Raw genomic sequence first — 23,983 nt, 5'->3', positions numbered from 1 at the left:
CATAATAATACCTTAAAGCAAATAACGTGTCCACTCCCAGTTTAAGTATATGATCTGTGCCCATATTGAAAGGTGCTACCCATTTTTCAACTGATATTTCGTTTACCTTTGCTGTATTGCGTTTGAGGCAAAAATCTCACAGATGAATATCTCAAAATATGGGCAAATAAAACCAAAACTATTTGCTTTTCCTGGGCACCTCTGGAGGTAAGTGATAAAATATTTGTTTTGTAGTTTGGGAGAAACCATCACCACAGACATTAGGTCCATTAAAGAAAGTAGTGTCCCTGCCAGCAATCGGTGAGGAAATGTTCAGAGTGCACTTTAAGCTCCATTGACACAGAAACTCACCCTCTGCTGAGGCAGTAAAAGAACAAACTTTTGTCTTCATAATCCCAAAACTCTCTCCCTTACATACCACCTGACAGCTGCCTGGACCTGAAGTACAGGTTACAATGCACACTGCTGCTTGTGTTTTGGCCCTTGGGGACACGATGTCCATCAAAATAAGTGCAGGCTGCGTGGTGACAAACGAAGAAGCATTTGAGAGACGGCGGAAAAAAGTGCCAGCGATTTCTCACGTTTGATGTAGAGGCAGTTTGGCGAGATCAAAGCCCACGCTGTAACTTTTCTGATGTTTTCGAGATTCACTCAAGCACGACATGACAAGTAAATCCCTCAGAAAGCTACGTATGAAAGGTGTCATGAGACATGAGATTAGCTCGCAAGACACATGAGTAGTGTTTTCTCTCTCTGCGACTGGTGAGGTTGCAGATCTTTTTATCAAACCTGGATCTGGCCACAGACCACTGCAGAGCCGAGATTGAATCGCTGAATCATCTTGGCAGGCTTGAGAAGTAATAGCGTCTTGTTTTAAGTAGCGCTTTGAGGAGCTTGTGTTAGCTCGGCTGGCTCTCGTCTCTTATCTCCTATTAAACTGGATGTACAGGGGAAAGAATTGTAAGGAAATGTGAACTGATGACAAGCAAAGAAGCATGACTTTGTTTTCTCTCCCTCCAGCACTGCTCATTGCAGACTGTTGACTGACACTGATGTGTGGGCTTGTCTGCACAAGACCTTATGGCGCTAAATCTCTTGTTTAGAAAGGCAAGAAGTCATGAAATGGAGCAGAATAACAGTGATACTAACCTGAGCTATGGGCGCTGTGGGCAGGAGATGAGGTCTTCGGTGGTCTCTCACTGAAGCCAGAGGAAAATTCATAAGAGCAGGATTTTTTCATCATGAAAAACATATTATTCTGGGCCACTTTAAAATTCATACGTTAGTATTAGTAGGAACAGACAACAAAGTATGATGGGAAAAGACTGACAAACCAGAGAGGTTAACGTGATGTTAATGATGTTAACGAGCTTCATCAATGTTTAACATAGCGTAGAAACATAAAGTTCACTGCAGTCACAGACCTTTTAGACAAATTGTCAAGCAAACATTTACACAAGGTCTCCACAGAGAAGATCGAAATGCAAAGAGTTGAAGTGCAGCCAGATAAACCATACATAGTGACCATTTATCTGAAGAGCAAATGGCTTTAATATTAGATTCACAGTCAAACCTATTTCCTCTTCACCAGATGCGATTTAACCTGAGTGTTTGATATGGCCATTATAGAGGGGATACTTTATCTTTCCCACTCTGAGGCTTTTCATTTGAAACTCCATTTCCCCTGATGCCTCGCTCTGTCCTATGCTGTGATTGCTTACCTTGGAGGCTCCTTGGTGCCACTAGCGTTTGGCCCCTTTAAAAGTGCATGCTGAACAAGGCCAGTCAAGCTGGCAATCTGGTGCTCCATTGCCTTCATTCGCTCTCTGCAGAGACATCAGAAAATTCTACTTTCAACACTGAGGCCTATTGGATATTACGGCTGCCACTAGAGCAAATAGGGCTGTAACAGAAAAATCAATTCTATTTTTAATTACCTGATCATAAATCTGTCTGTTACATTATAGGATTACACAATGGAGATTTTTTTTTTTATTGATTTGCAATTATGGCCTGAGTAAATATTGACTCTGGTCAAATAAATAGTTTCTGAAATACAACAGTGCAACAGCACTTGACTCAGTCAAAAAGAAAAAGCTCGAGTCCAAATGGGATAAACAAGATGGATGACTCAAGACAAGAAAAGAACCCGGAGATAGACACCGAGGGTGTTCGAGTCATATCGTTTTTGAATAAAACAAAGTGTGTCCCATGTGGCGGCCGCTCAGGAGAGAATGAAAGGACAATTGGAAAATTACACTGCCATAAGAAAGCCAAACACCAGAGGGGTGAATAGGGAACCTTACACTGAGATTGTTTGGTAAGCCTAGAGGTTGGAAAAGAGAACAACTTTTGTTTTCAGATGTCATCATTTATCCTGTGGAAGCATGTGGGGCCAGCTGAGGACACGGCGGGGACTGTGGTTTTAGCTGTGCTACAGACAATAGACAGACACATGGTCTATGTGAACACAACAATGCTTGACAGAAGGTTCATACAGCATATTTCACACTAATAAATTCTATGACAGCTCCAGAGCGCTGAGTGTAGGGACTGTGTTTATTTTGAAAGTTAAGTACAGTACTTTCCCATTCAAATTCCTCTCTCTTTACCCAGATTCCCAGGGCATTAAACGGGGGTTGTGGGCTGCCCAGGTGGTCCAGCCTGATCTTTTTGACTGATTGGGCCATTTCAAATACTTATTCAACCTGGTCAATATTTTTCTTTGGTTTTCCTGGGTAAGCATGTAGCCTCTAAAACCACGTTTGCCTGGCTAAGTGGCCATCTCTGTCTGTGTTTATGTGCTCTCAGTCAGAGTAAGACAAACCTAACCCAGGTACCAACATGTCTGCTGGATTATCCAAACTGAATAGACTCTACAGGGGGGATTGTTGTTAGAACAATGGTCGCAGACTAAGGGAAAAATATACAGTGGGTTAATGGGGTCTCCAGATACTATCCTGTTTCAGTGGTGGTAGCTATGTCTGGGTCTCCACACTCTATAATAATCAACACTGTAAGCTCCAGAGCTTGAACAGAGACTGTGAAAACAATGGTCAGATAAGCAGAACTGGTTGGATACACAAACCAAACTGATGCATAATCATGTGCTGGTCTTAATGTGCAGATATTGACACTCAAGACAGTGAGGTGTGGTTATATTCTTGCCTTCAGTCATGGATGATGGAAGTCAGAACCAGCAGCTCATGGTTAGGGTGAAACTGGGATGCAGAGTTAGTCCATGCTCCCATGCAATATCTGAATCCTCATTTTCACAGCCCACCAACCCATTATATGTAACATCCGGTCCCCGTGGTGCTTACCGTGTCTGATGGTCATTGACAGGTGGGATGGGCCCCTGAAGGTGACCCTGGAGGTCTGCAACCACAGGCGATCCCATGTTGCTCCGGGGCTTGGTCCCTGCCACTTCCTCCTTCCTGAAGGACTGGCGCACAGGCGAGCCTCTCTCCATGGGGACGGCATGAGGTGGCACGCCATGAGGAGGCCCGCCATGAGGAGGCCCGCCATGAGGAGGCCCGCCATGAGGAGGCCCGCCATGAGGAGGCCCGCCGTGGATGTCAATCATCCGTACCTCAGCCATCCGATGAGGGGATGGAGGAGGAGTCTTGGAGCCCAAAGTAGGCAGCTGGCTGTTTCTAGACTTCTGCCTGTACAGCGAGGGGTGATCCATAGTGTCTGTGGGGCTGCCGTAAGAGCTTGTGGAGCGGATGGAGGCACGGTGAAATCCCCCAATGCCATGATCTGAACCATCAAGCCCGGGGTTGGGGTGTGGTCCGTGGGCAGTGGCTATGGTCATTCTTCCCTCTTGGAGCAAGTATGGGTCTGCATACAACCCCTCATTTCCCCTGGTTAGAGTGTGGCTTTTACTGCCCATGTCCTCATCCGGCTTGACATCCCGTCTCTCCAGGATGGCGCTGGGACAGGGTGAGTTGGAGCGAGCCTGAGGATTTGCGGTAGACACTCGGTCCCTTGGGATCGTAGCGCTCCCAGGTATAGAGCCCTGTCGTGGGCCAAATGGGATTCTGGAGGGGGATGGGGGCATGGAGTGGGGACTTGGGGGTAGTGCTCCCTGAATGGGGTGGTGTAGTGGGGGCTGTCTCATAGGGTGCGGGCCATCACGGCCGGCATGCACCATCTCGCTGTGCATCTGGAAAAGCACAAAGACATAAACATGACATTATAGCCTAAAAACATAAAAAATGGAAGTCATTACTTCAAATAATGCATAAAAAAAAAAAAAACTCTCAATTTGGTCAATAAACCAGACTGCATATTTCTGCTCACTTGAGGGCTTAAGATACTGTTTATTTTGTATATATCCTGTACTCCTGGACTGAAGTTACCCTTGAAATAAAAACATTCATGTAGCTCAGTTTACACTGTTGTTTTTCAAAGAAAATAGACCATCAGCAACTTTTCCAGAAGCAGAAAATAGTTACTTGCAAGGCCACCATTCCCGGGTACACAGTACAGCAATTGACTACTGGATGTTATACCCAAAGGTGACAATAAATCAACACAAGATTATTTCTCTGGGTGGAAAGACAGTTTTATAAGGGTGGTTGATTTACTTTTTTCAACATTAAAAACAAAGTGTAACTGCTCTCTTGGAGATAAGATTGTGGTGTGTCTGTAAAACCTGTGCACCTTCAGGGCTAGAAGGCACTCAGTTAATTTGCAACAAGATCTGTCTGGCATAGTCTGTTTAAACAGTCGGATAATGTGGGCTGCCTTTCTTCAGCCCCAAAACCATCAAGGACCCTTGCAGGCTAATGTCCAATAAACCTAACCTCATTTAACCAGAGTGGCTTTCTGGGTTAAAAGAAATGAGTGCTGAGGCTGGAGGTGGTAGAACTACAAACTACGAGGTTAAAGGTACGCAGTAGAAGTAAATGGAAGTCTGGTTAATGTGGTGAACCACCTGCTGTGTCATGTATGACAAGTTTCACCATAAATATAAGCAACTGTCTTATCATATTTCTTCACAGTTAGCTTTTGTCTAATCTTTGCATTAGCCTACTTCCTGTTCTTTCATATTAAAAGCTTACTTAAAGAGAGACTGTAACTTTGTAAAGAAGACATAACACAACACAAAATTTAAACTCATAACCAGCATAGCAAACCTTTTCTCATTTTAATACAACCTGGAGATTTTGCTACAGTAGCTTGTGGTGGCTAACATTAGCCAACATTAGCTTAGATGAGGTCAACTTGAGGTAAATGCTGAGTTGCTGTGAAACTGAACTTTGCCGTTGTTTGTAAACAATTCCTCACTATTATCAATAGATCACTGGCATAGACGAGGCCTAGTTTGAATTCATACTTGCAGATTCATATATGCAGCGATGGAAACTTTATCAGCTTTGAACATACAGGCATGATAACAAAATAGTGAGTTTGTTTATTCCAACCTCGAGTTCATTTCCCATAGAAGTAAACATTTCCCTGTGCTAACAAGCATAACTGGAATACAGTGTAAACAGTGAGAGAACCCGTGTGTGATGTGCTTGGTATGATAACGCTGTGCTGAGGAGTGTCACATGCAGGGTTGATTGCAGTTCATCTTTCTTCCTGTCTGACTCTCCATCCCTGTCAAACAAACAAGCTATTGTTCCTTCAAGGTATGACTCATGGGTAACACCTACGAAAGAAGACAAGTCAAAACCTAATGCAAAGTTCTTTTAAAAACTTCAGGTGCAGTATTGACACTGTGCTTTCTTCAGTGTTGTCTTTATTTATTTTTTGCCCTGCTGCCGATACAGACTAATACGGTGAAGAACGCAATAAAGTGGGTATGACAAGTGTGTGTGAAATAGGTGGGTGTGTGTGTACGGACTGAAAAACAACAACTGCTCAAAGTGTAAAGTAACAAAGGGTTCAGGCTTGGCTGTGATAACAAAGGGAAGAAAAAAAACAAGAAAGAAATGCCGACAGTGAAAGCAGACACAGCCCATAAACATGGCAGCAACAAGTCTGACCGGGCAACAAAACATATGATGGGAAATCTAAGACGCACAGAGCCACTGCAGACAATCATCAAAGTCTAATGACTTTCACTATCCGAGGTGCCTCCACACATAAAGAAAAGTTGCCCTCTTGTGAGGGGAATTTCTCTGGAGCACTAAATAACATCACAAGGCTCTGCCAATGCCAACACAGCCTTATAAGAACAATTTGGGCCAAAAGGCATTGCTTGTCAATCCCAAACAGATGTTACACCTTAAAATATCCTTAAAATCCACCGACTTTATAAAGACAGTCTGGATGTCCCTGTAAAACCTGCTTATGAGTTACTGCTTTGAGACAAAACAGAGGAGTAAAGGCTTGAAAAACAAACACATGAGCGACCGTGTCGGGCAGACGAGAGGCCGTGTTGAGGAACATTTGGTTTGAGTTTGACTCGTGCACTCTGTCTCCGTTTCCACCGTGCTCTTAAGCTTCCAATAATGACGGCAGCGTGTCTGGTAGGAGCGCACTAAGTCGCGGGGATCTCTCGCCATGCTGGAGATGGAGAGGGTTCCTAAAGTGATTCACAAACTGCAGAGCCTCAGAAGCAGCCAAGCTAAACAGATAAAGAGGAGCTGTGCTGCAGTGCTCATGCGGAAGTGTGTCAACATTTAAATAGCTGGCTCTACGGCTGGATGTACCATGTTGCTGTCTTCGTAATGACGTTAAAAAGAAGAAAAAAGGCGCTGCTAATTATGATAATTGTGAGTAAAAACAAGACAAACTGAATTAAGACCGAACAGATGGTTCGCCAATACAGTAAGTGAACCTCTGTTTGCAAAATATCTCCTTCAGCTATGTGTACATAACATCACGTCTGACAGCCACTATTGACTATTCTATGAATACAAAGCGCCGCTCTGTGCACAATCCCTTCCACAAGTACAGAGTAATATTTCAAAACAGTTTCTGCCTCTTCATCCGATGAAACATGACAAGAGAGATGCTTCACATCCAGGAAAAAAAGCTCTTTACTCTCACAATCTGCTGCATATGAGTTACTTATCTGTCACCGTGTACATCTGTTACCTTAAATCAATTACAGACGGACAGGGTGAGTTGTTTTCATAACCAGAGACAGCTCTATTTGACCAGAAAGCTTCGATCAATAACAGAGGTAGCTGCAGATGATACTTCTAATCTGATCCCAGGCCTGGCATTCCTGCAAGGAGGAGGACACTCAATAGTCCAAACAGATGTGAGGTATACCTCCCCCCGAAAGTGTTTGAACAGGTGTACGGCTCATTAGTTTGTAGTGTTTGGCCTTTTGCTTTGAGTGGCAGGGTTTCTATTTCATTATTAAAAGAGGTTGCCAAGAAAAAAGCTAAAAAACTAGAAAGACTTTCTTTGTCTCTCTGGAGCATTCTTTAAAAGGCGAACAAAGCAAACAAAAAAATCTTCAGACTGAGCTTTACAGCTGACACTGCTTTCAACAGGAGTCTGAGTGTTAAAACTTGTCATAATATTGTCACAAGAATGCACATTTTTTGGAGCTAAGCAACAAATATCTCCTAACTAATCTCTTTTTATCCTGACCATTCACCAACCTGGCCTCCACGCCCCACAACCACGTCCAAGCTTCGTATCTGTGTCGATTGCTGCGTGGTTAAACAGTAACAGAACTATTCCTGACAGCAATCCTCCTCAGCCCATTGCTACTCCATACTTAGATTTCACAATGTTTGCACAAGAAGCCCTTTGTAAAATCGCCATGCTTCTCTTTGCTTAATGTGTTGCAGTTCATGCAGTACAGTTATATTTTTAAAATCCTGCTGAGTCAGCAAATGCCAGAGTTCTAATATGGGCAATTTTGTAAGGAAATGTAAAAAAAAAAGGAGCAAAAAAGGGTGAGAAAACACTGCCTCACACAAGTTTGCAACCTTTCCTTCTCTTAAACTGTTTGCACTATTAAATCCCCCTTCCATTTTCTTAGTTGTATCTTTTTTGCCATCTTTTTCCCTCAAATGTCTTTTGTTCACGTCCCCTTGAAGGACCCCATCACAGAGAGGCAGCCGGAGCAACTCCCCCGCCAGGAGCAGAGAATATAAAGAGTTCCCGCTGCACCCCCAAAGTCATCACGCCATCTGAACCGAGACCCCTTAAACCATCATCATGTGTGCCTCATCATTCCTTTAAACTTTATCAATTTCACTTCACACTTATGTGACACATACAGTATGCGGCAATGGGATTATGGCTAAGGTTAATGTAATTTTTGCAGTATCACAATGGCACTGCAACGCCGCCTGAAAATCTGCGGCAGGCGGAGAGGAGCAGCGGGTTAGATAAAGGGTCAGGCGGATTAGAGAGGTGGATTTGAGGAGGAAACGTTTGAGGAAACGGCTCTCTGGGGCTTAAGTTTCGTTACATCAGCGGGAAACAAACATGCTGGAATCAGAACAAGAGAGATTAGAGCTGATATTGGGGGAGGAAAGTAGTCCTGAGATTTTCAATTGTCCCTAAAGCAGGCTGCACTGGAGCGTACAGAAGAGGCCCAATCCGGAGAACAATATGAGACCCCCTCTAAACAGATTAAGAAGAGGTAGGGGGACATTCCTTCCCTTGACTGCAAACAGGATATGAGGTTGGGCTTACAACTCTATCTGCAATAGGTCTGGTTGTCTTATCAAGACAGTCATTTTAACTTGCATCAGTGTTGGTTGAGTACTCACCCTGGCATCACCATTTGCAGGTCTCGGCCCATGGCTGAACGCTTGTGCTGGATCTTTGTGGTAGACCTTCAGGCAGGAGTGATCCGTGATGCTCCTGTAGGAATAAGAGGTGTCCTGTGGTAAACAGACAGCCCAGATATCGCCATCTGACAGCGGCCGATCCTGCCTCAGCCTGGATCTCTTTAGCAGCCCTGCCAAGGGTACATACCCTGACAGAGGCTCTGACAGTCCTCTGTTGTATGACATTTCCTCTAAATCTCTAAGGTCTATAAAAACATCTGTCTAATGCTGGGTTGAAATGTGGCTCGACTACATAAACGGAGAGCGGATCTGTTGTTTCTTTTGCCGGTCTCACTCTCTGACTGCACCCTGGACACCAACCTTAAGGCATCACGAGACATTTTTTACAGCCCCAATAAAGTATTAGTCACAAAGTACACATTGCACTCGAGCAGGAACTCCTGATACAGCGGGGCAAAGTTGCTTATGTCTTCAAGAGTTATGTTTTTATCTGAAATCCCAACTTGAACAAATGTCTGCATACAGTCTCAGCAGATAGAATCTGCTGTATTATTGATAAGACATGCTGGTGAATACCAAACAAGGAAGTTACAGGCAACAAGAAAAAGCAGTGAGCTTGTATGTGTGTCCCGAGTGCTTGTAAATGATACGCACAACTCAGCACACAATACTGTGGAAGCATAAAAGGACCTCAAAAAGTGTAAAAAGCTCACAATGCTCAAACTGTCTAGAGTCAAACTTTTACCAGAGCGGAGAGGACAACAGGCAGGAAAGTCATGGGAGTCTCTCAAGAGTGCTCTTTAGTTTGTTTGGGTTTATATTATCGACATTCTGCCACAGGGCTTCGCTGCCAACTTTCTTTCTATTAAATTTCAACACCAGGGTAAAGGGAAGCGAGAAGTTTTCCTGGCCAGTGACATTTCCTGTTCAGGGGAAGTTTTAAACAGGAAGTGCTCAGGGAGGGGCAAAGGAAAAGACCTTTTGAATAATGAACCTTGGATGTACTGTTAACACTCTATCACTGTATCCATGTTTATCACACACAAACATGCATCTTTACCTGACGTCGGTGAGCTCGTAGTACATGTTCCTCATGTCGTCTTTGACGTAGACGGCGACGCTGGGCGACTCCAACATCTTCATGGTGAGCTGCTGCGAGAAGGCACTAACAAACAGAGCCCTGACAGTGTCGATGCTGGTGACCTCGTTAGGCATGCGGATCTGTTTGGTCTCGTCCCCGTATTGCAGGTACAGAACACCTGCAGACAGAAAGCAGGAGGGCGGGGATGATTAGAAAACTCAATCAATTCAAGTCTTTCCTATGTAAGACAGGCATGTGTTCTCCTGGATTACAACGTCACTGTTTTCTCAGATGCTAATAAAGTTCTGTTCTCCTTACATTGTCTGTTAATGCAAACGCATGTATCGAATTAATCGCCACTAATTTCGTAATCAATTAATTACTTAAAGGAGACTCATTGTGCTTCTTCGTGCATGTAAAATATCCACACCAACAGAAGCTCCTCTCTCCCGCAGAAAACACCGCTCCTGAAACGCCTCGTCAGTATTCCCACCTTTAATTCCGTGACTTTGTGACATCACACTATGTCACAGAGTCACACATTTGCATAATTTATGCCTAGCGGCTAGTTTGGCAACACGAGAATTGATTTAGCACAGCTGCTCTGTTGTTGTTAGCAGTGCTGGAATGCAGTGCTGCAGCACTGGACAGTACGAGAAAACTGATGTGTTTTTTGAGCATTAAAGCATGTGGACTTATTCTACTAGTCACCCAAAATAAAATTATGAGCCTGAAAATTAGCATAACACATCTCCTTTAATTTCCACATTCTTCTACTGGTGTATTATACCAACAAACCCTGGTGGGAGGTAGATGCAAACACATTCAACCTCTTTAGTTTCTGAAAATGTGGATGGTAAACTGTCCTTTACTGTCCATTTGTGGGTTAGGAGATCAGTTTTTAACTTCTGAATTGGGCTGATGAATGCTTTCCCTCTATTGTTGCCAAAAGGACTTTGAACTGATCATTTTCTGTGGTGTATGTTTCCCATGATAGATTTAAGAAGCATTCTTGTAAGACAAGCAGTGTTGCACAAAACCTGCCACTCAACTCCTCTTCATGTTGCTGCTCATCATACCCTTTATTCCAGACAAATTAGTTGATATTTAGAAAGGGAATTGGGGCAGGAATATGGGACAGAAGCAGGGCTGTGTGCTCCGGGTGTAGCAGAACAAGTTGTGCATCAAACAGACCAAAGCCTGAACCTCTAAACCCTGGGTGTGGCTTCTGTACTTTGCTTTAGAAAAACAGATGTCTTCCCCCGCAAAATTTATGGAACCGCCCACACTGCACTTGTGTAAACAATGCCAGGGAAAAGAGAAATACACATTTCTATTCTCGGATTCATTGCTCCAAACAGCCTGGCACTGATTTTAATAGGGGTGACCTGTAGGCACGATATCACTTTAAGACAAAGAGCAAACGTGTTTAAAAAGTTTGTGCTTCTCTTCTTATTATGCTAATTATCAATATGTCAGATTTCATTAGAGACTTGTTTTGTGCAGTGAAAATAGCTGCTTTTAAGCAAAGAAGGTATGGTTTTAGTTGGTGTAACCCCATAAAAGGGCAGAGCCAGTAAAAGCTACCAGATGTTGGTGAAATATTATACAAGATCCTACATGCTCCATGAGACAGAGTGAGACAGAGAGAGGGCAAATCCAGGAAACAAAATTGCTGAGTCTATCATTGCTCTCTCTGCTCTGTCTGGGTTTCTGGGTAGCAGTAACTTAACAAAGTGCCCATTTGCAGAATAACTTCATCTTTCCCCCGAGAGCTGTTATGTTAACAGTCGGCTAGTTCTCATCCAGATGTTAGCATTTAATGCGAACACGTTTGATGACAAAGCGCCATTGATCGAGCGTGCATTATGAAGTTTTGAATTCTTTAGCGTCAGATTTATTTGCTGCAGCAAAGTTGAAGAGCTCGGTTCGAACAAAGAGTCGTGTTACATTCCTGGTTTCACTCAGGATTGGAAGCAAATGGCCAGTGGGTTTCCTGACCAAATGGGCACAGCGCTGCAGACTGTCTGAGCTTTAAAAGTTTTCCACATTCCTCCAGTGAGACACAAAAGTTTAAACCAGGAAAAAATTGCATTCTGAAGCCCTTGATATCATCACAAAGTTTGAATTGCAACAAGAAAGCAGATAAATACTACATTACAGCCACAGAATAAATGACTCGTAATACAATACACTTGATCCGACAATCAGATTAAACCTGATACTCACATTAGGGGTTTTAAGGATTTCCTGTTTTCTGCTGATTCTCTGGAAAAGACCACGAAACGACTCCTGCAGCACAAGCTGAAGCCCCAAAAAGAAGCCCCAAATGTCCGTTGGGACCCACTGAAGTGTGTGTGCGCTTGTGTGTGTGTGTGCATGTGTGTGTGTACGTGTGAAAGACTGTGGGAGGGACACTGTAGTTAAGAGGTGCCCCCTTTTCTCTCCTCCCCTTTCATCACACCATCACCCCCCACTGTCATAACGCTTTGTCCTGATGTTTTTGAAAAAGAGCAATGGCGGTTGTGTGTATGTGTATGTGTGTATGTGTGTGTGTGTGTGCATGCATGCCTGGTAAAGCATATTTTTATGTTTTTTTCTTCTTGTTTTGCATTTCTGCTCCACAAGAAAAAAGCAAGAGGCACCGCTGGCAATGTGGAAAACAGGCGGCACCCTATAGTTTCATTCATTCTTACTTTGGTCAAAAGGCGTGCCACTCAGACGCTTTGCTATTATCCAAGCAGCAGATGCCTTGCTGAGTTGCGAGTTACCTTTGAAGACTATCCTCCTGACAAAAAAAAAACATTACAGACTCTACACTTTGTTTGGGGAGTTGTGAAACTCTTTCTAGCACTGTCACCCTGATGCAGCAACCTAATTCTGCACAACTTACAACGCTTCTGCGTATGGATGCAAATGAAGCGCCACGCGTGTTGATAAGACGACCCATTTCTAATCCTGTCAATAACGCGATGGCGTATTGTGGATGGATTCGCTAATCTTTCACTACAGAGGAAATGAATTTAATTAAAAAGGAGCTGTGAGCTGAGGTGGAGAGAGGAGGGAGAAGATAGATGGAGCGAGAGGAGGAGATTTGGACGAGGTGAAATGGTGAGATCGTGGTTTGGTTTGGAGAGTTCGGAAGTTTGTCGAAGATTATGCTAAAAGAGCTGCAAAATGAGGTTATCATTGAGGATTAATGTCAATTTATTTTCACCTCAGTCCGCTCAAAAGGTCAATTTAAGATTCAAGATGGAGCCATAATTCTCAAGTTTTTAATAGAGCAGATAGAAGAATTTCTCTGCCAGTTTGGTGATTTTGAGAAACAAACTGAAACATAGTTTCAGGTCAACAACAAGCAAAAGGCTACATACTCAACACATCCTACCTAGTGAGCGGTCCTTTGTCTGGTTGGTAGATCGCACCACCGGCAGGCTAGCACGGACCCGGGTGCCGCGGGTGAATCCTGTGGGCGTGTCCACGTCAGACATGGTGTCCAGTGACTCCAGGGAGGCCAGAGATAGGTGGTCGACCTGGTCGCCGACGCCGGGTTGCGGACTAGGGCCGTGCTTTGGGCTTCTGCTCTGGAGGGGGAGGCACGAGAAAAAACGTTAAGGGTGAGACCATGGACACATTGTGTGCATGCATGAGTGTGAGCCAACAACCCTTTCCAATCTTCCAGTGAATATCAAGCATACTCTTTAAAGAAGACATATCATGCTCATTTTTAGGTGCATCGTTTTATTTTGGGTCGGAATAGGTTAACATTTGATCTGAGATGCTCTGTTTTAGCTTCTGTCTCCTTAAGAGCTCCCTCCCGAATACGCAGTCTGCTCTGATTGGTCATCTCACGCACGCCTGAGCCAGCACCGCTCACCATGCCTCGGGTCGGCTCTGTTGTGTTTTCAGCCTACAGTTAGCTTCAATTCTACTGTGAATAGCGACATAAATTATGCAAATGTGTGACATAGTGATGTCAAGAAGTCACGGAATGAAAGGCTGACGAGGTGTTTTAGGCACTTCAGGAGCTTTTTCAGTGGAAGAGAGGATCTCCCACTAGCTTTTAGATAACACACTGAAGGAATGGAAAAAAATTAAAAAGCATAACAGGTCTCCTTTTATATATGATGCATTTGGTGGAGTTAGAAAATAACATTTCATCTCATTCTCTGGCAAGCTAGTAAAAAGCCGCTTTGATGTTGACTTTGAGCTCGACGCCAGCACGACAGCTAAACAAACCAAAAAACTGCCGTCATGCAACGGCGCAGAGAAGCGTTAATACTGCGTGTCACTGATACATGCTGACACATCTAACGCTGCTCGGTACTGTCTCACAAGCACACTACGGCGCTTAAATGCTATCCATTTCGAGGAAGCCTCTAATCGTACTACGGGAGTCTCAACTTTTAAATTAAATATGCACCTGCATGAGCCCCAGTCTGATTTAATAATGATACTAAGAGAAGTTTTCAAATAGTTCAAACCCTGCGTGATGACACATGGAAAGAGATGAAACAGAAACCCAGAAAAAAATTCCCTTTAGTCACTGATTGAGGATCAAGACCCGTGTCATCAGAAATTTAAGATCGGTTGGCTACTCTGTAATCTGATCCGCATGACGTGGCATCCTCAGACCACCGCTACAATAAGACGATGTGTGACTAGACTACAGAGCCCATTCAGCTATTGTGTGGTGCTGTAAAGGGATCCTTCCACGGGGACAAGGTGGGACTAAAACTGAGGGGTCAGCGAACACTGGGTTCTTTATGAAAAGCTCTTCTTCCCTGGCAGACGAGTGGTGCTGTGGAGACATGAGGGCAGGTCAACCAGGTTATCTTGAACACACCTGCATGCACACGCTGCTGCTCTCTCTCACACATGTACAGACAAATAAAGAATTTAAGCGTTTTATATTAAGTGCAGCTGACATTTGTGGGAGCTTTCATGGCCAGAACTGGTTGAACCTGGCAGCCAAGTGTGCTTGGCAGGCGCTAAGTGACACGGGGGAGCACAAGGGTTGGGAACGCGGTCTCACAGCAGATGTTAGTGAGGATGCAAACATGGCCACACACACACACACACACACACACACACACACACACACACACACACACACACACACACACACACACACACACACACACACACACACACTTACTAACACAATGGCATGATGCAGATAAGATAAAAAAAAGGCTGACTAACTGTGTGGGGCAATTGGATTTTCATCAAGTACCTCTGAATGTCAAGCTCAGAGTGAAGGGAGGAGAGCATGCCCTGTAAAGACTGATGGGAGAAAAAGAGAAGAGGAGGAGAAAACACAAAGCAAATGGCTAAGAAATGCCAGTGGGAGGTTGAGATGGAAAAAGAAATGGTCATGAAACAAAACAGAGGTGCCATGGAAACAAATCAATCTCTAAAGCAGAGGAAAGAGAAGTGAAAAGAGGCTAAAAGGAAAGCGTAGATGCGAAGGTGTCTTCAACACAATCTAACAGCAGAGAGATACTCACCATTACCAGTTTTTAACGGGTACTGACACAGAAATCCTGGAAACCCCACCACTTAATAATTTCCATAATCACATTAATTGCCATCATCAAAATTATACAGATTCCCTGGAGCATTTCCACTCATCCTCATGTGATATTCGCTGAGTCAAAAGTGTGCCAACATTCATGTGATGCACCTTCACAGCGACCTAACACAGCAGGCAAAAAACTGCTGAGCCATCACTCATCTCCTGTAATTCCATTAAAATACGCTTGGGTTGCAACACCCGCAGATTAAAAATACATGACTGAAAATGTGCCCTCGTACTGTTAATACACGATGATGGTCACCTTTTAAAACACAAGGGTCGCGCGGAGTTGACGTGTCACCTGAAACCAGACATGTGTCGGGGAATTTAATCCGGACACTGAATGATTTATGAGCGTATTCAGTGGCGGAGGGTCCAAACAGCCCTCCCACACTGCTGTTCTATCTTCTCATGTGCTACTGTGTCGCCCGTAGGAATGTTGAATCATATTGGCTTCCTCCATCACCTGTAGGTAGTAATCATGTCAGAGTGGCCTGGCAGTGTAACACAATATTTTTCTAAAATACCAAAGAGGAGGAGGAGGAGGAGGAGGAGTAGGAGGAGGAACCTGCATTCAAACTTTAACTTGAATAAAAGTCTACCTAACTATGTTTTATGAGTTTAATGTTTTTTTTTCCTCATCAGATGGGGCTGAGCTGCAGTATATGACTGAAATCTATACACTAAATACATTTGAGAAACTTTATGATTAAAGTTTAGTCAGTTTTTAATCACAACTGGCTGGAAGCAATACTTGTACACAAAATCATCACATCATCTTATTTCACTGTAAATCAACGCAGCCTACGATAATGTTGAATTTTTCCCAGCTTCACCATTCGATACTGAATAAAAGTTTAAAGGAATTGTTTTCTTGACAAGTCTCATACAGATATGGAACCAAAATTAAACACAATGTGAAGAAAATACAGTTGTGATGTTATGACATCTATGTATTGTGTTGCAGAGATATCTAAGTAAGTTAGCATGCTAACCAGCTAGCCCTGGTCCTTCCTGGTCCAAAGCCTGTGCTAGTGATGTAAAAACCGACACTTCCAGATTTGTTATTTTTTAATTGTAAAGTATTCAACATTTTTTTTTTTTTTTTTTTTTTTTACAGTTGACCAGTTCATTCATTCATACGGAAAGGACACACCGCTTCTTTGAACACCTCCACTCTCAATTTGGTGTAAAGCATCACCCACAGAGCCAGACTAGCTGTCTAGTCTTTTTGCTAAGCTACGCTAACCCTCTCCTGGCTCCAGCTTCATTTTGAATGGACAGATATCAAAATTAAGCCATTGAAATCTCACAAGATGAAACCACTCAAGTGCATGCAAACCTAATTATTGTAGAGATAAAACCAGGTAAAGGCTAAAATATGCTAAAATGTTTAAAAAGTCATTAAACTACCTAACTGAACCAGTGCGGCAGTTCGCAGTGTTATGTTTCTAAAGTTTGCCAACATTAGCTGCCACAAAATACTGGAAATAAGACTGTAGTGGCTAATCCCAAAGGGTGATAAAGCTGCTGATAAAACATGAATGTTTCATTTAACTAGAAGACTGTTATTTCTTCTTTTTAAAAGGTCATATAGTCTTGCTTTAAGTACGCTAATTTAAAGTGCTGCTTTCAACCTTATGCCAAATCTCATGAAAATGTTACCAAAGACACAATGTGACAGCTGGAAAAGAATTGCACAGGAGAAAAAGATAGTTAAAGCAGAAGCAGTCACATATAAACGTGAAGAAAATTGCAAATGAGACCTTCTGCCTCCCTCTGGAAAGGGGTAATTAAGTTAAAACCACTCCACACCAGTCCACATCTGACAAATGAGGTGTCCCCCCAAAGGTCAACAATTTAGCTCAGATGAACTCCTCTCCTCTCGCCTCCGCTTTCTCATGCATGCATGCAGAGATCATCATTCTGACAGCAGCTACGCGTGACACCGCCTCGCATCAAAAGCCACTTCCTGTCTCGGCTAGCCACTTCCCGCTTCGGGGGCCAGATGTGAAAACCGCAGGCCAACCTCTGATTAGCACTGTAGAAAACCTGCTTCAACCCGCTCACACCTATCGTGCATTCCACACCAGCGATTTCCCCGCTCCAGTCAAAAGCATACAGCCTGTGATTCTGCCTTTTCAGCAGCGACTCCCACTGTTCGCCACATTTGCTCTGACAGCCGTGATGGATGTGAAACCGAGACACCGACATTAGCTTATACACCGGAATATGACAAGCTATAAAGTCATGAAAAGAGCCGGTTGTGAAGGAACGTGTCTTGAAAACAGATCTCGAAGGTGTCAGAAAAATCAGAAAGTGTCTGCACTACAAAGATGCTGGGTTGTCTGTGAAGTGCTCTAGCCAATGTCAGTGACAAATATTCACCATGATTCGGGTATGTCAGAGCAGGTCTAGAAATAACTCAGTGTAACTTGCCTCATTTGAATGCTCGTGTGTAGCTGTCGGAGCAAACCTTTTCCTCAGGCCATAGCGCACTATAGCTCACAAAGTCACCACATTGTGCATCTTAAGCTTTTCTCACAGTCTTGGCATCGCTTGCAGCAGCTTTATGTTAAATAGATGTCCAACGTACTGTAATGTGGACACGCGATGATGAGGCGAGCGGCCATGAAAAAATAAAGTTGCTGTGTGTTGTGTGTGTTTAAAAGAGAGTGAACAGGGGATATAAAGAGAGACAGAGTGCGTGCATGAGTGAGTCAGGCCATTGTTCCAGAAAATCTGACCCGAACCCAGGACATCCTGAAAATGTTTATGCAACACTGGTCCGACACACAGCATGCTGTCATTGCAAAGGAAGCTCAGGTCTGTGTTTGTGTGTCTGCGTTGCCAAAATACATGTAAAATTTCACAGATGAGTGCTTTTACATGTGTTACACAGTTACGTACATTTACTTCTCACCTTATCTGCACCTTGAGAGCGCGTACTGTATATAATATATGCTTTCCACTGCTAATATTAGAGCAGCTTCAAACTGGAGGCACAAATGTTGCATGGTTTCACCGCGCAGAACCGATTATGTTATATCATGTGGCCCCTGTCTCTCCTCCTGACAGACAGACTGACATGCGGAGCCGAGATGGGGCGATTAAAGTAAATCACGATTGTTAAGAATAATGGCAGCTCCCACCAGGAGCCCGCTGTGTCACTCATGGAGATTTAAGTACAGACACAGCCTCGAAAAACTGCCAGAGCGTCATTCGCCACACCTGCTGTCAGCCTACACAAGGCCCACTGATTGGTGCCTACTTTCTTACATAATCAACATAGTTGGGGTTATAATAGGTTTCTCATAACATACTCTGGCTTTCACCTTCAGAAAAAGAGGGCATTCTCTATCTCCATCTGCCGTCATTTTGATCTTGTTCACCTTACTGTGACGGCAGATACACAGGGGTTTCACAAGTCAGGCCAAGAAGACGGAGACATCTTTTATGTGACTTTCTACACTATCTACAACCAAGCGATGGTGCACATTCACACATCATCTCTTTTATACACAAACAGAGCAGACAGACAGACACACACACACGGGTAACCACAGAAAGAAGTTTCAGTCTCTCATTCGACATTGCAGATGTGAAACAATATAAACATGAGAGTGGAGGTGGGAGCTTGTGTGGCTTTGAACACAAACTCCAGTGTTGTGAGCACAGCTTTCCACTTAAGATGCTAATTTGGCCCTTGCTCTGGGGAGCGGATACAGAGCTAACTGTAATTACCTGGCCTGATCTGCATGGCAAACACATAAACAGAGGACGGTGGCTCTGCAGCCTGTTAACCCCTTACTCAACCCGTCTCATTCTGACATGTTATTCTAGGAGTGGGCGATCTGGCCACAAAACTTTACCACGATCTATTTAATCTACAGATGTATGATACCATTTTTTTCCCTTCCAGACACGATTCTGATACCTGAAATTTGATTATCAGCCAATAATGAGGACCTTATACTACTAACCCTGCATGGATATTGATGAAGATTGGCTACTTGAAGAATAAAAGGATGTTAAATAGCACAGTCTCCAGGATTCGCCTGAAGTAGATTGTGGACGCTTTCAAGATTGCTCACGATCTGAAACTGTCAGATTGCCCGCCCCTCCATGATTCCACTTTGAACATTGAGTCTGTCTGGCTGAATGTGGTGTCAATTTTAAGTTAGATGCCTTTTATTTGTGTCCTTGAGCAAAACACTGAATCAGAACCGTCCTCCCTTTCAGTCTAAAAGGTTTTTCCACAACATTAAAAGTTCAAAAAGCAGGCGCAGACCTACACGAGTTCATTAAAAACACCTGTGTGAGTCTAAAACTCCGTGCCACTGCAGTTCTGCTCAACTTTGAATCATAAAGCCCCTGTCAATCAACCAGTCAGCACTCGGTCCGTATGCTGTCTGCGGACCGACCATCATCCTTTGTCTCCCCTAGCCTTAATGACATTATATCAAAATCCCCTAGTCATCCATTCCCATTCATTGCCACCACATCCCTCTCTCCCTCCCTCCCTCTGATGCATTCCTACTCTAATCCCCTCATCCAAATCCCCAGATGACCTTTCAGAGATGGGCTCGCTTGTTAATTGGTGTGTTAAAGGGAGATGACTTTATAGTATCCACAGTCAAAGCTGACGGTAAAGGTGAAGCTGCACGCAGGCGTTGTGGCCGTTCAAGACCTGCTATCTAGAAGCTTATAATCTGCAGACCGTGCCATTTACGGGCAACACAATAACAAGAACTGTGACCATCTCATTGGCAAGTAAAATACAATCACGCAGATCTGTCAGATTGCAAATGAAGTGCATAATCACAACAGACACAGTACTGTGCCTGTTGACCCAGTGCAGAGGGGAGGTAAGATGAATATCTCTTCCGCCACTTGTGACATTTCCACTGACTGAGCGACACCGTCCAATTGATTTCATCCACTCACGCATACACGAGTTAGTCACGGTTATCACCAGCAGACATCAGCCCCTCCTCTGAATGAGCGAGGCTGCAAAAGCCAACTTTGAGCTCCACCGACCGAGCTGGTTCTGTCAAGCCAGGTTTTAAGCAACAAAATGCAACTTCGTGAAAAGATCGCTGGTTGTTGAGTCTCATCCTGAGGTCGTCAAATACTGATGCTTTGGGTTGGTGCCAAAGCAATCTATGGATGAGACTCAACATCAGCTATCTTTCTCCAGGAAGTTACATTTTGTTGCTTTAAAAAAAAAAAGAGTCATTTTATAAGCATCTATAAATAGAAGTCATGTTTACTCTAACTCGAAAATATTTTAAGAAATGAAATCATGTGCTAAAATACGTTAAAAAGCAGTATTTTACCATATTAGATAAGTGGTGATCTCCTTCCAGCAGTGACTTCCATGTAAGACTGGAAACTCCCTGGTCTAAGGGAAACAGGCTCTCTTCCTCCACTGTTATTTCAGCCCTTGTAGCACTTGCTCTGCGCAACTGCCCTGTCCTGCTCCCTTCCCTTTCTGCTCTACCACACAGCGGATGCCCCTCCATCCAATGCACACACCGCCCCACATCCCAAACTAGCCAACAGCACAATACAAAACGCACACAATCCACACCCGGCGGTCAGCAGGGGGAACGTCATTGTTTGTGTGTCTGCCTTTTTGCATTCGTGCGCCATTGTGCCAGGCAGAGATTGTGCGAGAGAGTGAGGGACGTCTGCACGAATCATGTCGTTCAAATATTTCTTACATGCAGGCTATTCCGCCAGCTTATGAGTAGCAAATCCGATCCCTGAAACCGCTTTAAAACTCCATAAAGTTTCCATTCAGCGCTAAAAAAAATACATTTTTATCTTAAAACGGCAGCTCCAACATTAATCCCCATGTCCAATCTCAGCTTCCATCTCACTGCCCTGAGGCTGTGGCTGTCTGAAGAAAGAGAGATGACACTTGTGTCCCGAGGAGATAAGACCCAGCTCTACCCTCAGGGATCCTGAGAGCCTATGCAAGATATACTCAGCAGGCCCTCGCGCTATAGAACACACACTCTGACACACCCAGTGCATCGACACACACTCACAAATCCAAATACCAATGCATGCTAGGGTTGCAACTAACAATTATTTTCATTATCGATTAAACTGCCGGTTAAGTTGTAGATTAAAGGGGCTCCGTGGAACGTTTGTGTTGTGCTTGAAGCCAGTTGTTAGTTTATGTTAGTGGACTCCATTTGTACTACTGTAGAGTTAGCTACTAAGAGAAGCACTGAGATGAGACACTGGAGAACGCGCATAAAATCACATTCTTTGGACTGTCGCAGAAACTCTGACGCAAGTCCTTTTTTTGTCAGTCCAGATTTTCAGTTTAATATGATATAAAACCAGATAAAATTGTATTTTCTGCAATTTTCTCATGAAAAATTACTATAACTACCATTAATTGATTAATAAAAATAGTTGGTGATTACTTTTCTGTCGATCGACTTATCGTTGCAGCTCTGATCATGGCCGAAGTAACTTTTTCCACTCGTAGCACTGGTGCTCCTTACTGAAAATTTCAGCACAATTTAAAAAATATTTTTTTTCATTTTCATTGCTGTGATAGCCGTGGTAAAACATTATCAGCAGAAACGCTTCACGCGATATTCAATGATGGTGACTTTAAAAAACAAAATCTCAAGCACTGTTTGTTAAAATATTTAGGCGCACTGTCTCCAAAAAAAGTCACAAAATGGAACCTAACAGTCGCAGTCTGGAGCCTTGCTGATGCATTATATAAATAACGACTGTTGGGATCACAACAGGAAGAGCAGTTTATCTTGCCAAGTACATAACATTTTATTGACAAGGATCTGTGTTGTGGTTTCGGTCATGTATTCAAATAAAGATGTTACACAAGATTACAGGTCCAGACTTCTACCAAAAACTGTCAACTGGATCATTTACTAGTCGTGCAAGCACCTACAAGCGTGCACACATTAAGTCTCACTGTCTCTCTGAGCAAACAAATACATGCAAAATATTTGCTGACGGGGCAGCAGAGCCACAATCTGTCCAGACTTGTTCTTTAATATCACTTCGTCAGGAGCGAGACACGTTTCACAGCTCCTAGCGTCCCAGAATAACCCGCTAAATGTTTGATCAACTCTGGCGAAAACACAGGATCCCTCTATAATGAAACACAAAGCGAGCGCCCATCCATATATACACAGTGGACAAAGCCATGCTCATATTTCCGAAAGGCTCATTTAATTGACACGTCCTCACACGAACCACGGTCTGTCTCCAGAGAGCGTCTCTCCAGAGGTAAAAGAAAGGACCTTCCGAGTCTAATTTGAGCCTCTCTCAGTGTATATCTGAGAATGTGTGTGTGGCTGCGAGCCTGTGGCCACCAAGACAAAGAGGGCTTTCTTTGCCGGGGAGAAATCGGAGTCCTGCATCTTTTACATCATGTTGCACACACATAAACTCACATATAATCTAGAGCCATCAGAGGGTCCTAATTCTCACACTTTTTCCACCTTTATACCGAAGAATTGGAAAGTGTTGGCTGGTTTTAAAAACGCTGTATTATGTCAAGTGTCAAGTCTCCTTTTCGTCCCATGAAACCAGCCCTGATAATGGCTTTGCTATTCATGCTTAATTACCAAGTCACCCAGGACCACATAGGCTCCTCCACCGAGCCTAAGATTTATTATACCCGCTCTCTCAGAGGAGAGTTTCTCTGTGCGTGTGTGTGAAAAAAGGGTCAGCTAATCATTAATATACTTAAGTTTTAATTAAGCTTGATAGAACTACATCCAGTGTTTCTGCATCCCCCTAAAAACATGATCTGCTACACATCACTGCCATGTAAACACCATCGGCTACAGTTTATTCTCCGGGCTTATCTGTCATGCTTATTTTTATCACTGCCCGTTGTTTTTCTTTCTCTAGCCGATGCACTTTCCCTCATTATCCACTTCTGACCCAAGCGACCCGCTTCTGACCTCGGAGAGACACAACAAGAAACGCTGCTCGCAGACACAAACGCGCGCACACACTCCCGAGTGTTCAGCTCTCGATGACTCACCCAACCATACGCGATAAGTCGTGAAACTGCAACACTCACTGTCAATAAACAATGGCACAAAACAGCACCCATTGGTGCTTGAGGTGCTAAATTAGCAACAAGTTTTTCCTGTGCAGAGCTTCAGGCTCCTGACTGGCTTCATTTGTTTGCACACCAACTGCGAAAGTGTGAAAGAGCTTCAACAAAACAAAGCTGGAGTGGGGTTACATGAACGTGAATGTTTGTATATGTAGAACATGAGCCATAGTTGAGGTAGATTATGGTGTCAACATGAGGAGGAGGTGCTGTGATAAACTGCAGCACATGTTCCCCTTCTGTCAAATAGTTTAATTTATTGCTGATTCCATTAGCTGAAACATATACTTTCCCACTGTACACTTACTCATATTCCAGGTGTTCTCTATCATCTGTGTCCTCTCGTTTGGTCAAAGAAAAACCTGCCTTCTAATTCTATCTGTTGAAGAAGTATTTTAAACATTTAGAAAAGCAAGAGCCAAGCTGCTGCCATGCTTTGCTCTAACCCCCGCACCCACCCTCCAACCCTCCATCTCCACTGA

The 23,983-nt window shown here is 43.6% G+C and overlaps 1 protein-coding gene across 2 annotated transcripts in view; it reads right to left on the bottom strand.

The window, feature by feature from the left end:
* The window catches only part of LOC141014453 (sickle tail protein), a 49,204-nt gene that overhangs the window by 14,269 nt on the left and 10,952 nt on the right, over window positions 1–23,983 (bottom strand). For both annotated transcript variants that reach the window (XM_073488254.1, XM_073488253.1), the window contains 6 exons: window positions 13,190–13,385; window positions 9,781–9,979; window positions 8,700–8,793; window positions 3,324–4,168; window positions 1,722–1,826; window positions 1,150–1,199 (listed from right to left, as the gene is read on the bottom strand). In XM_073488254.1, the coding sequence (XP_073344355.1) occupies window positions 1,150–1,199; window positions 1,722–1,826; window positions 3,324–4,168; window positions 8,700–8,793; window positions 9,781–9,979; window positions 13,190–13,385 (1,489 nt within the window). The remainder of the gene's footprint in view (window positions 1–1,149; window positions 1,200–1,721; window positions 1,827–3,323; window positions 4,169–8,699; window positions 8,794–9,780; window positions 9,980–13,189; window positions 13,386–23,983) is intronic.

The sequence above is a fragment of the Pagrus major genome, chromosome 19 (genome assembly GCF_040436345.1).
Source record: "Pagrus major chromosome 19, Pma_NU_1.0".
NCBI classification, from domain to species: domain Eukaryota; kingdom Metazoa; phylum Chordata; class Actinopteri; order Spariformes; family Sparidae; genus Pagrus; species Pagrus major.
This window is presented reverse-complemented; position numbering and strand designations above follow the sequence as displayed.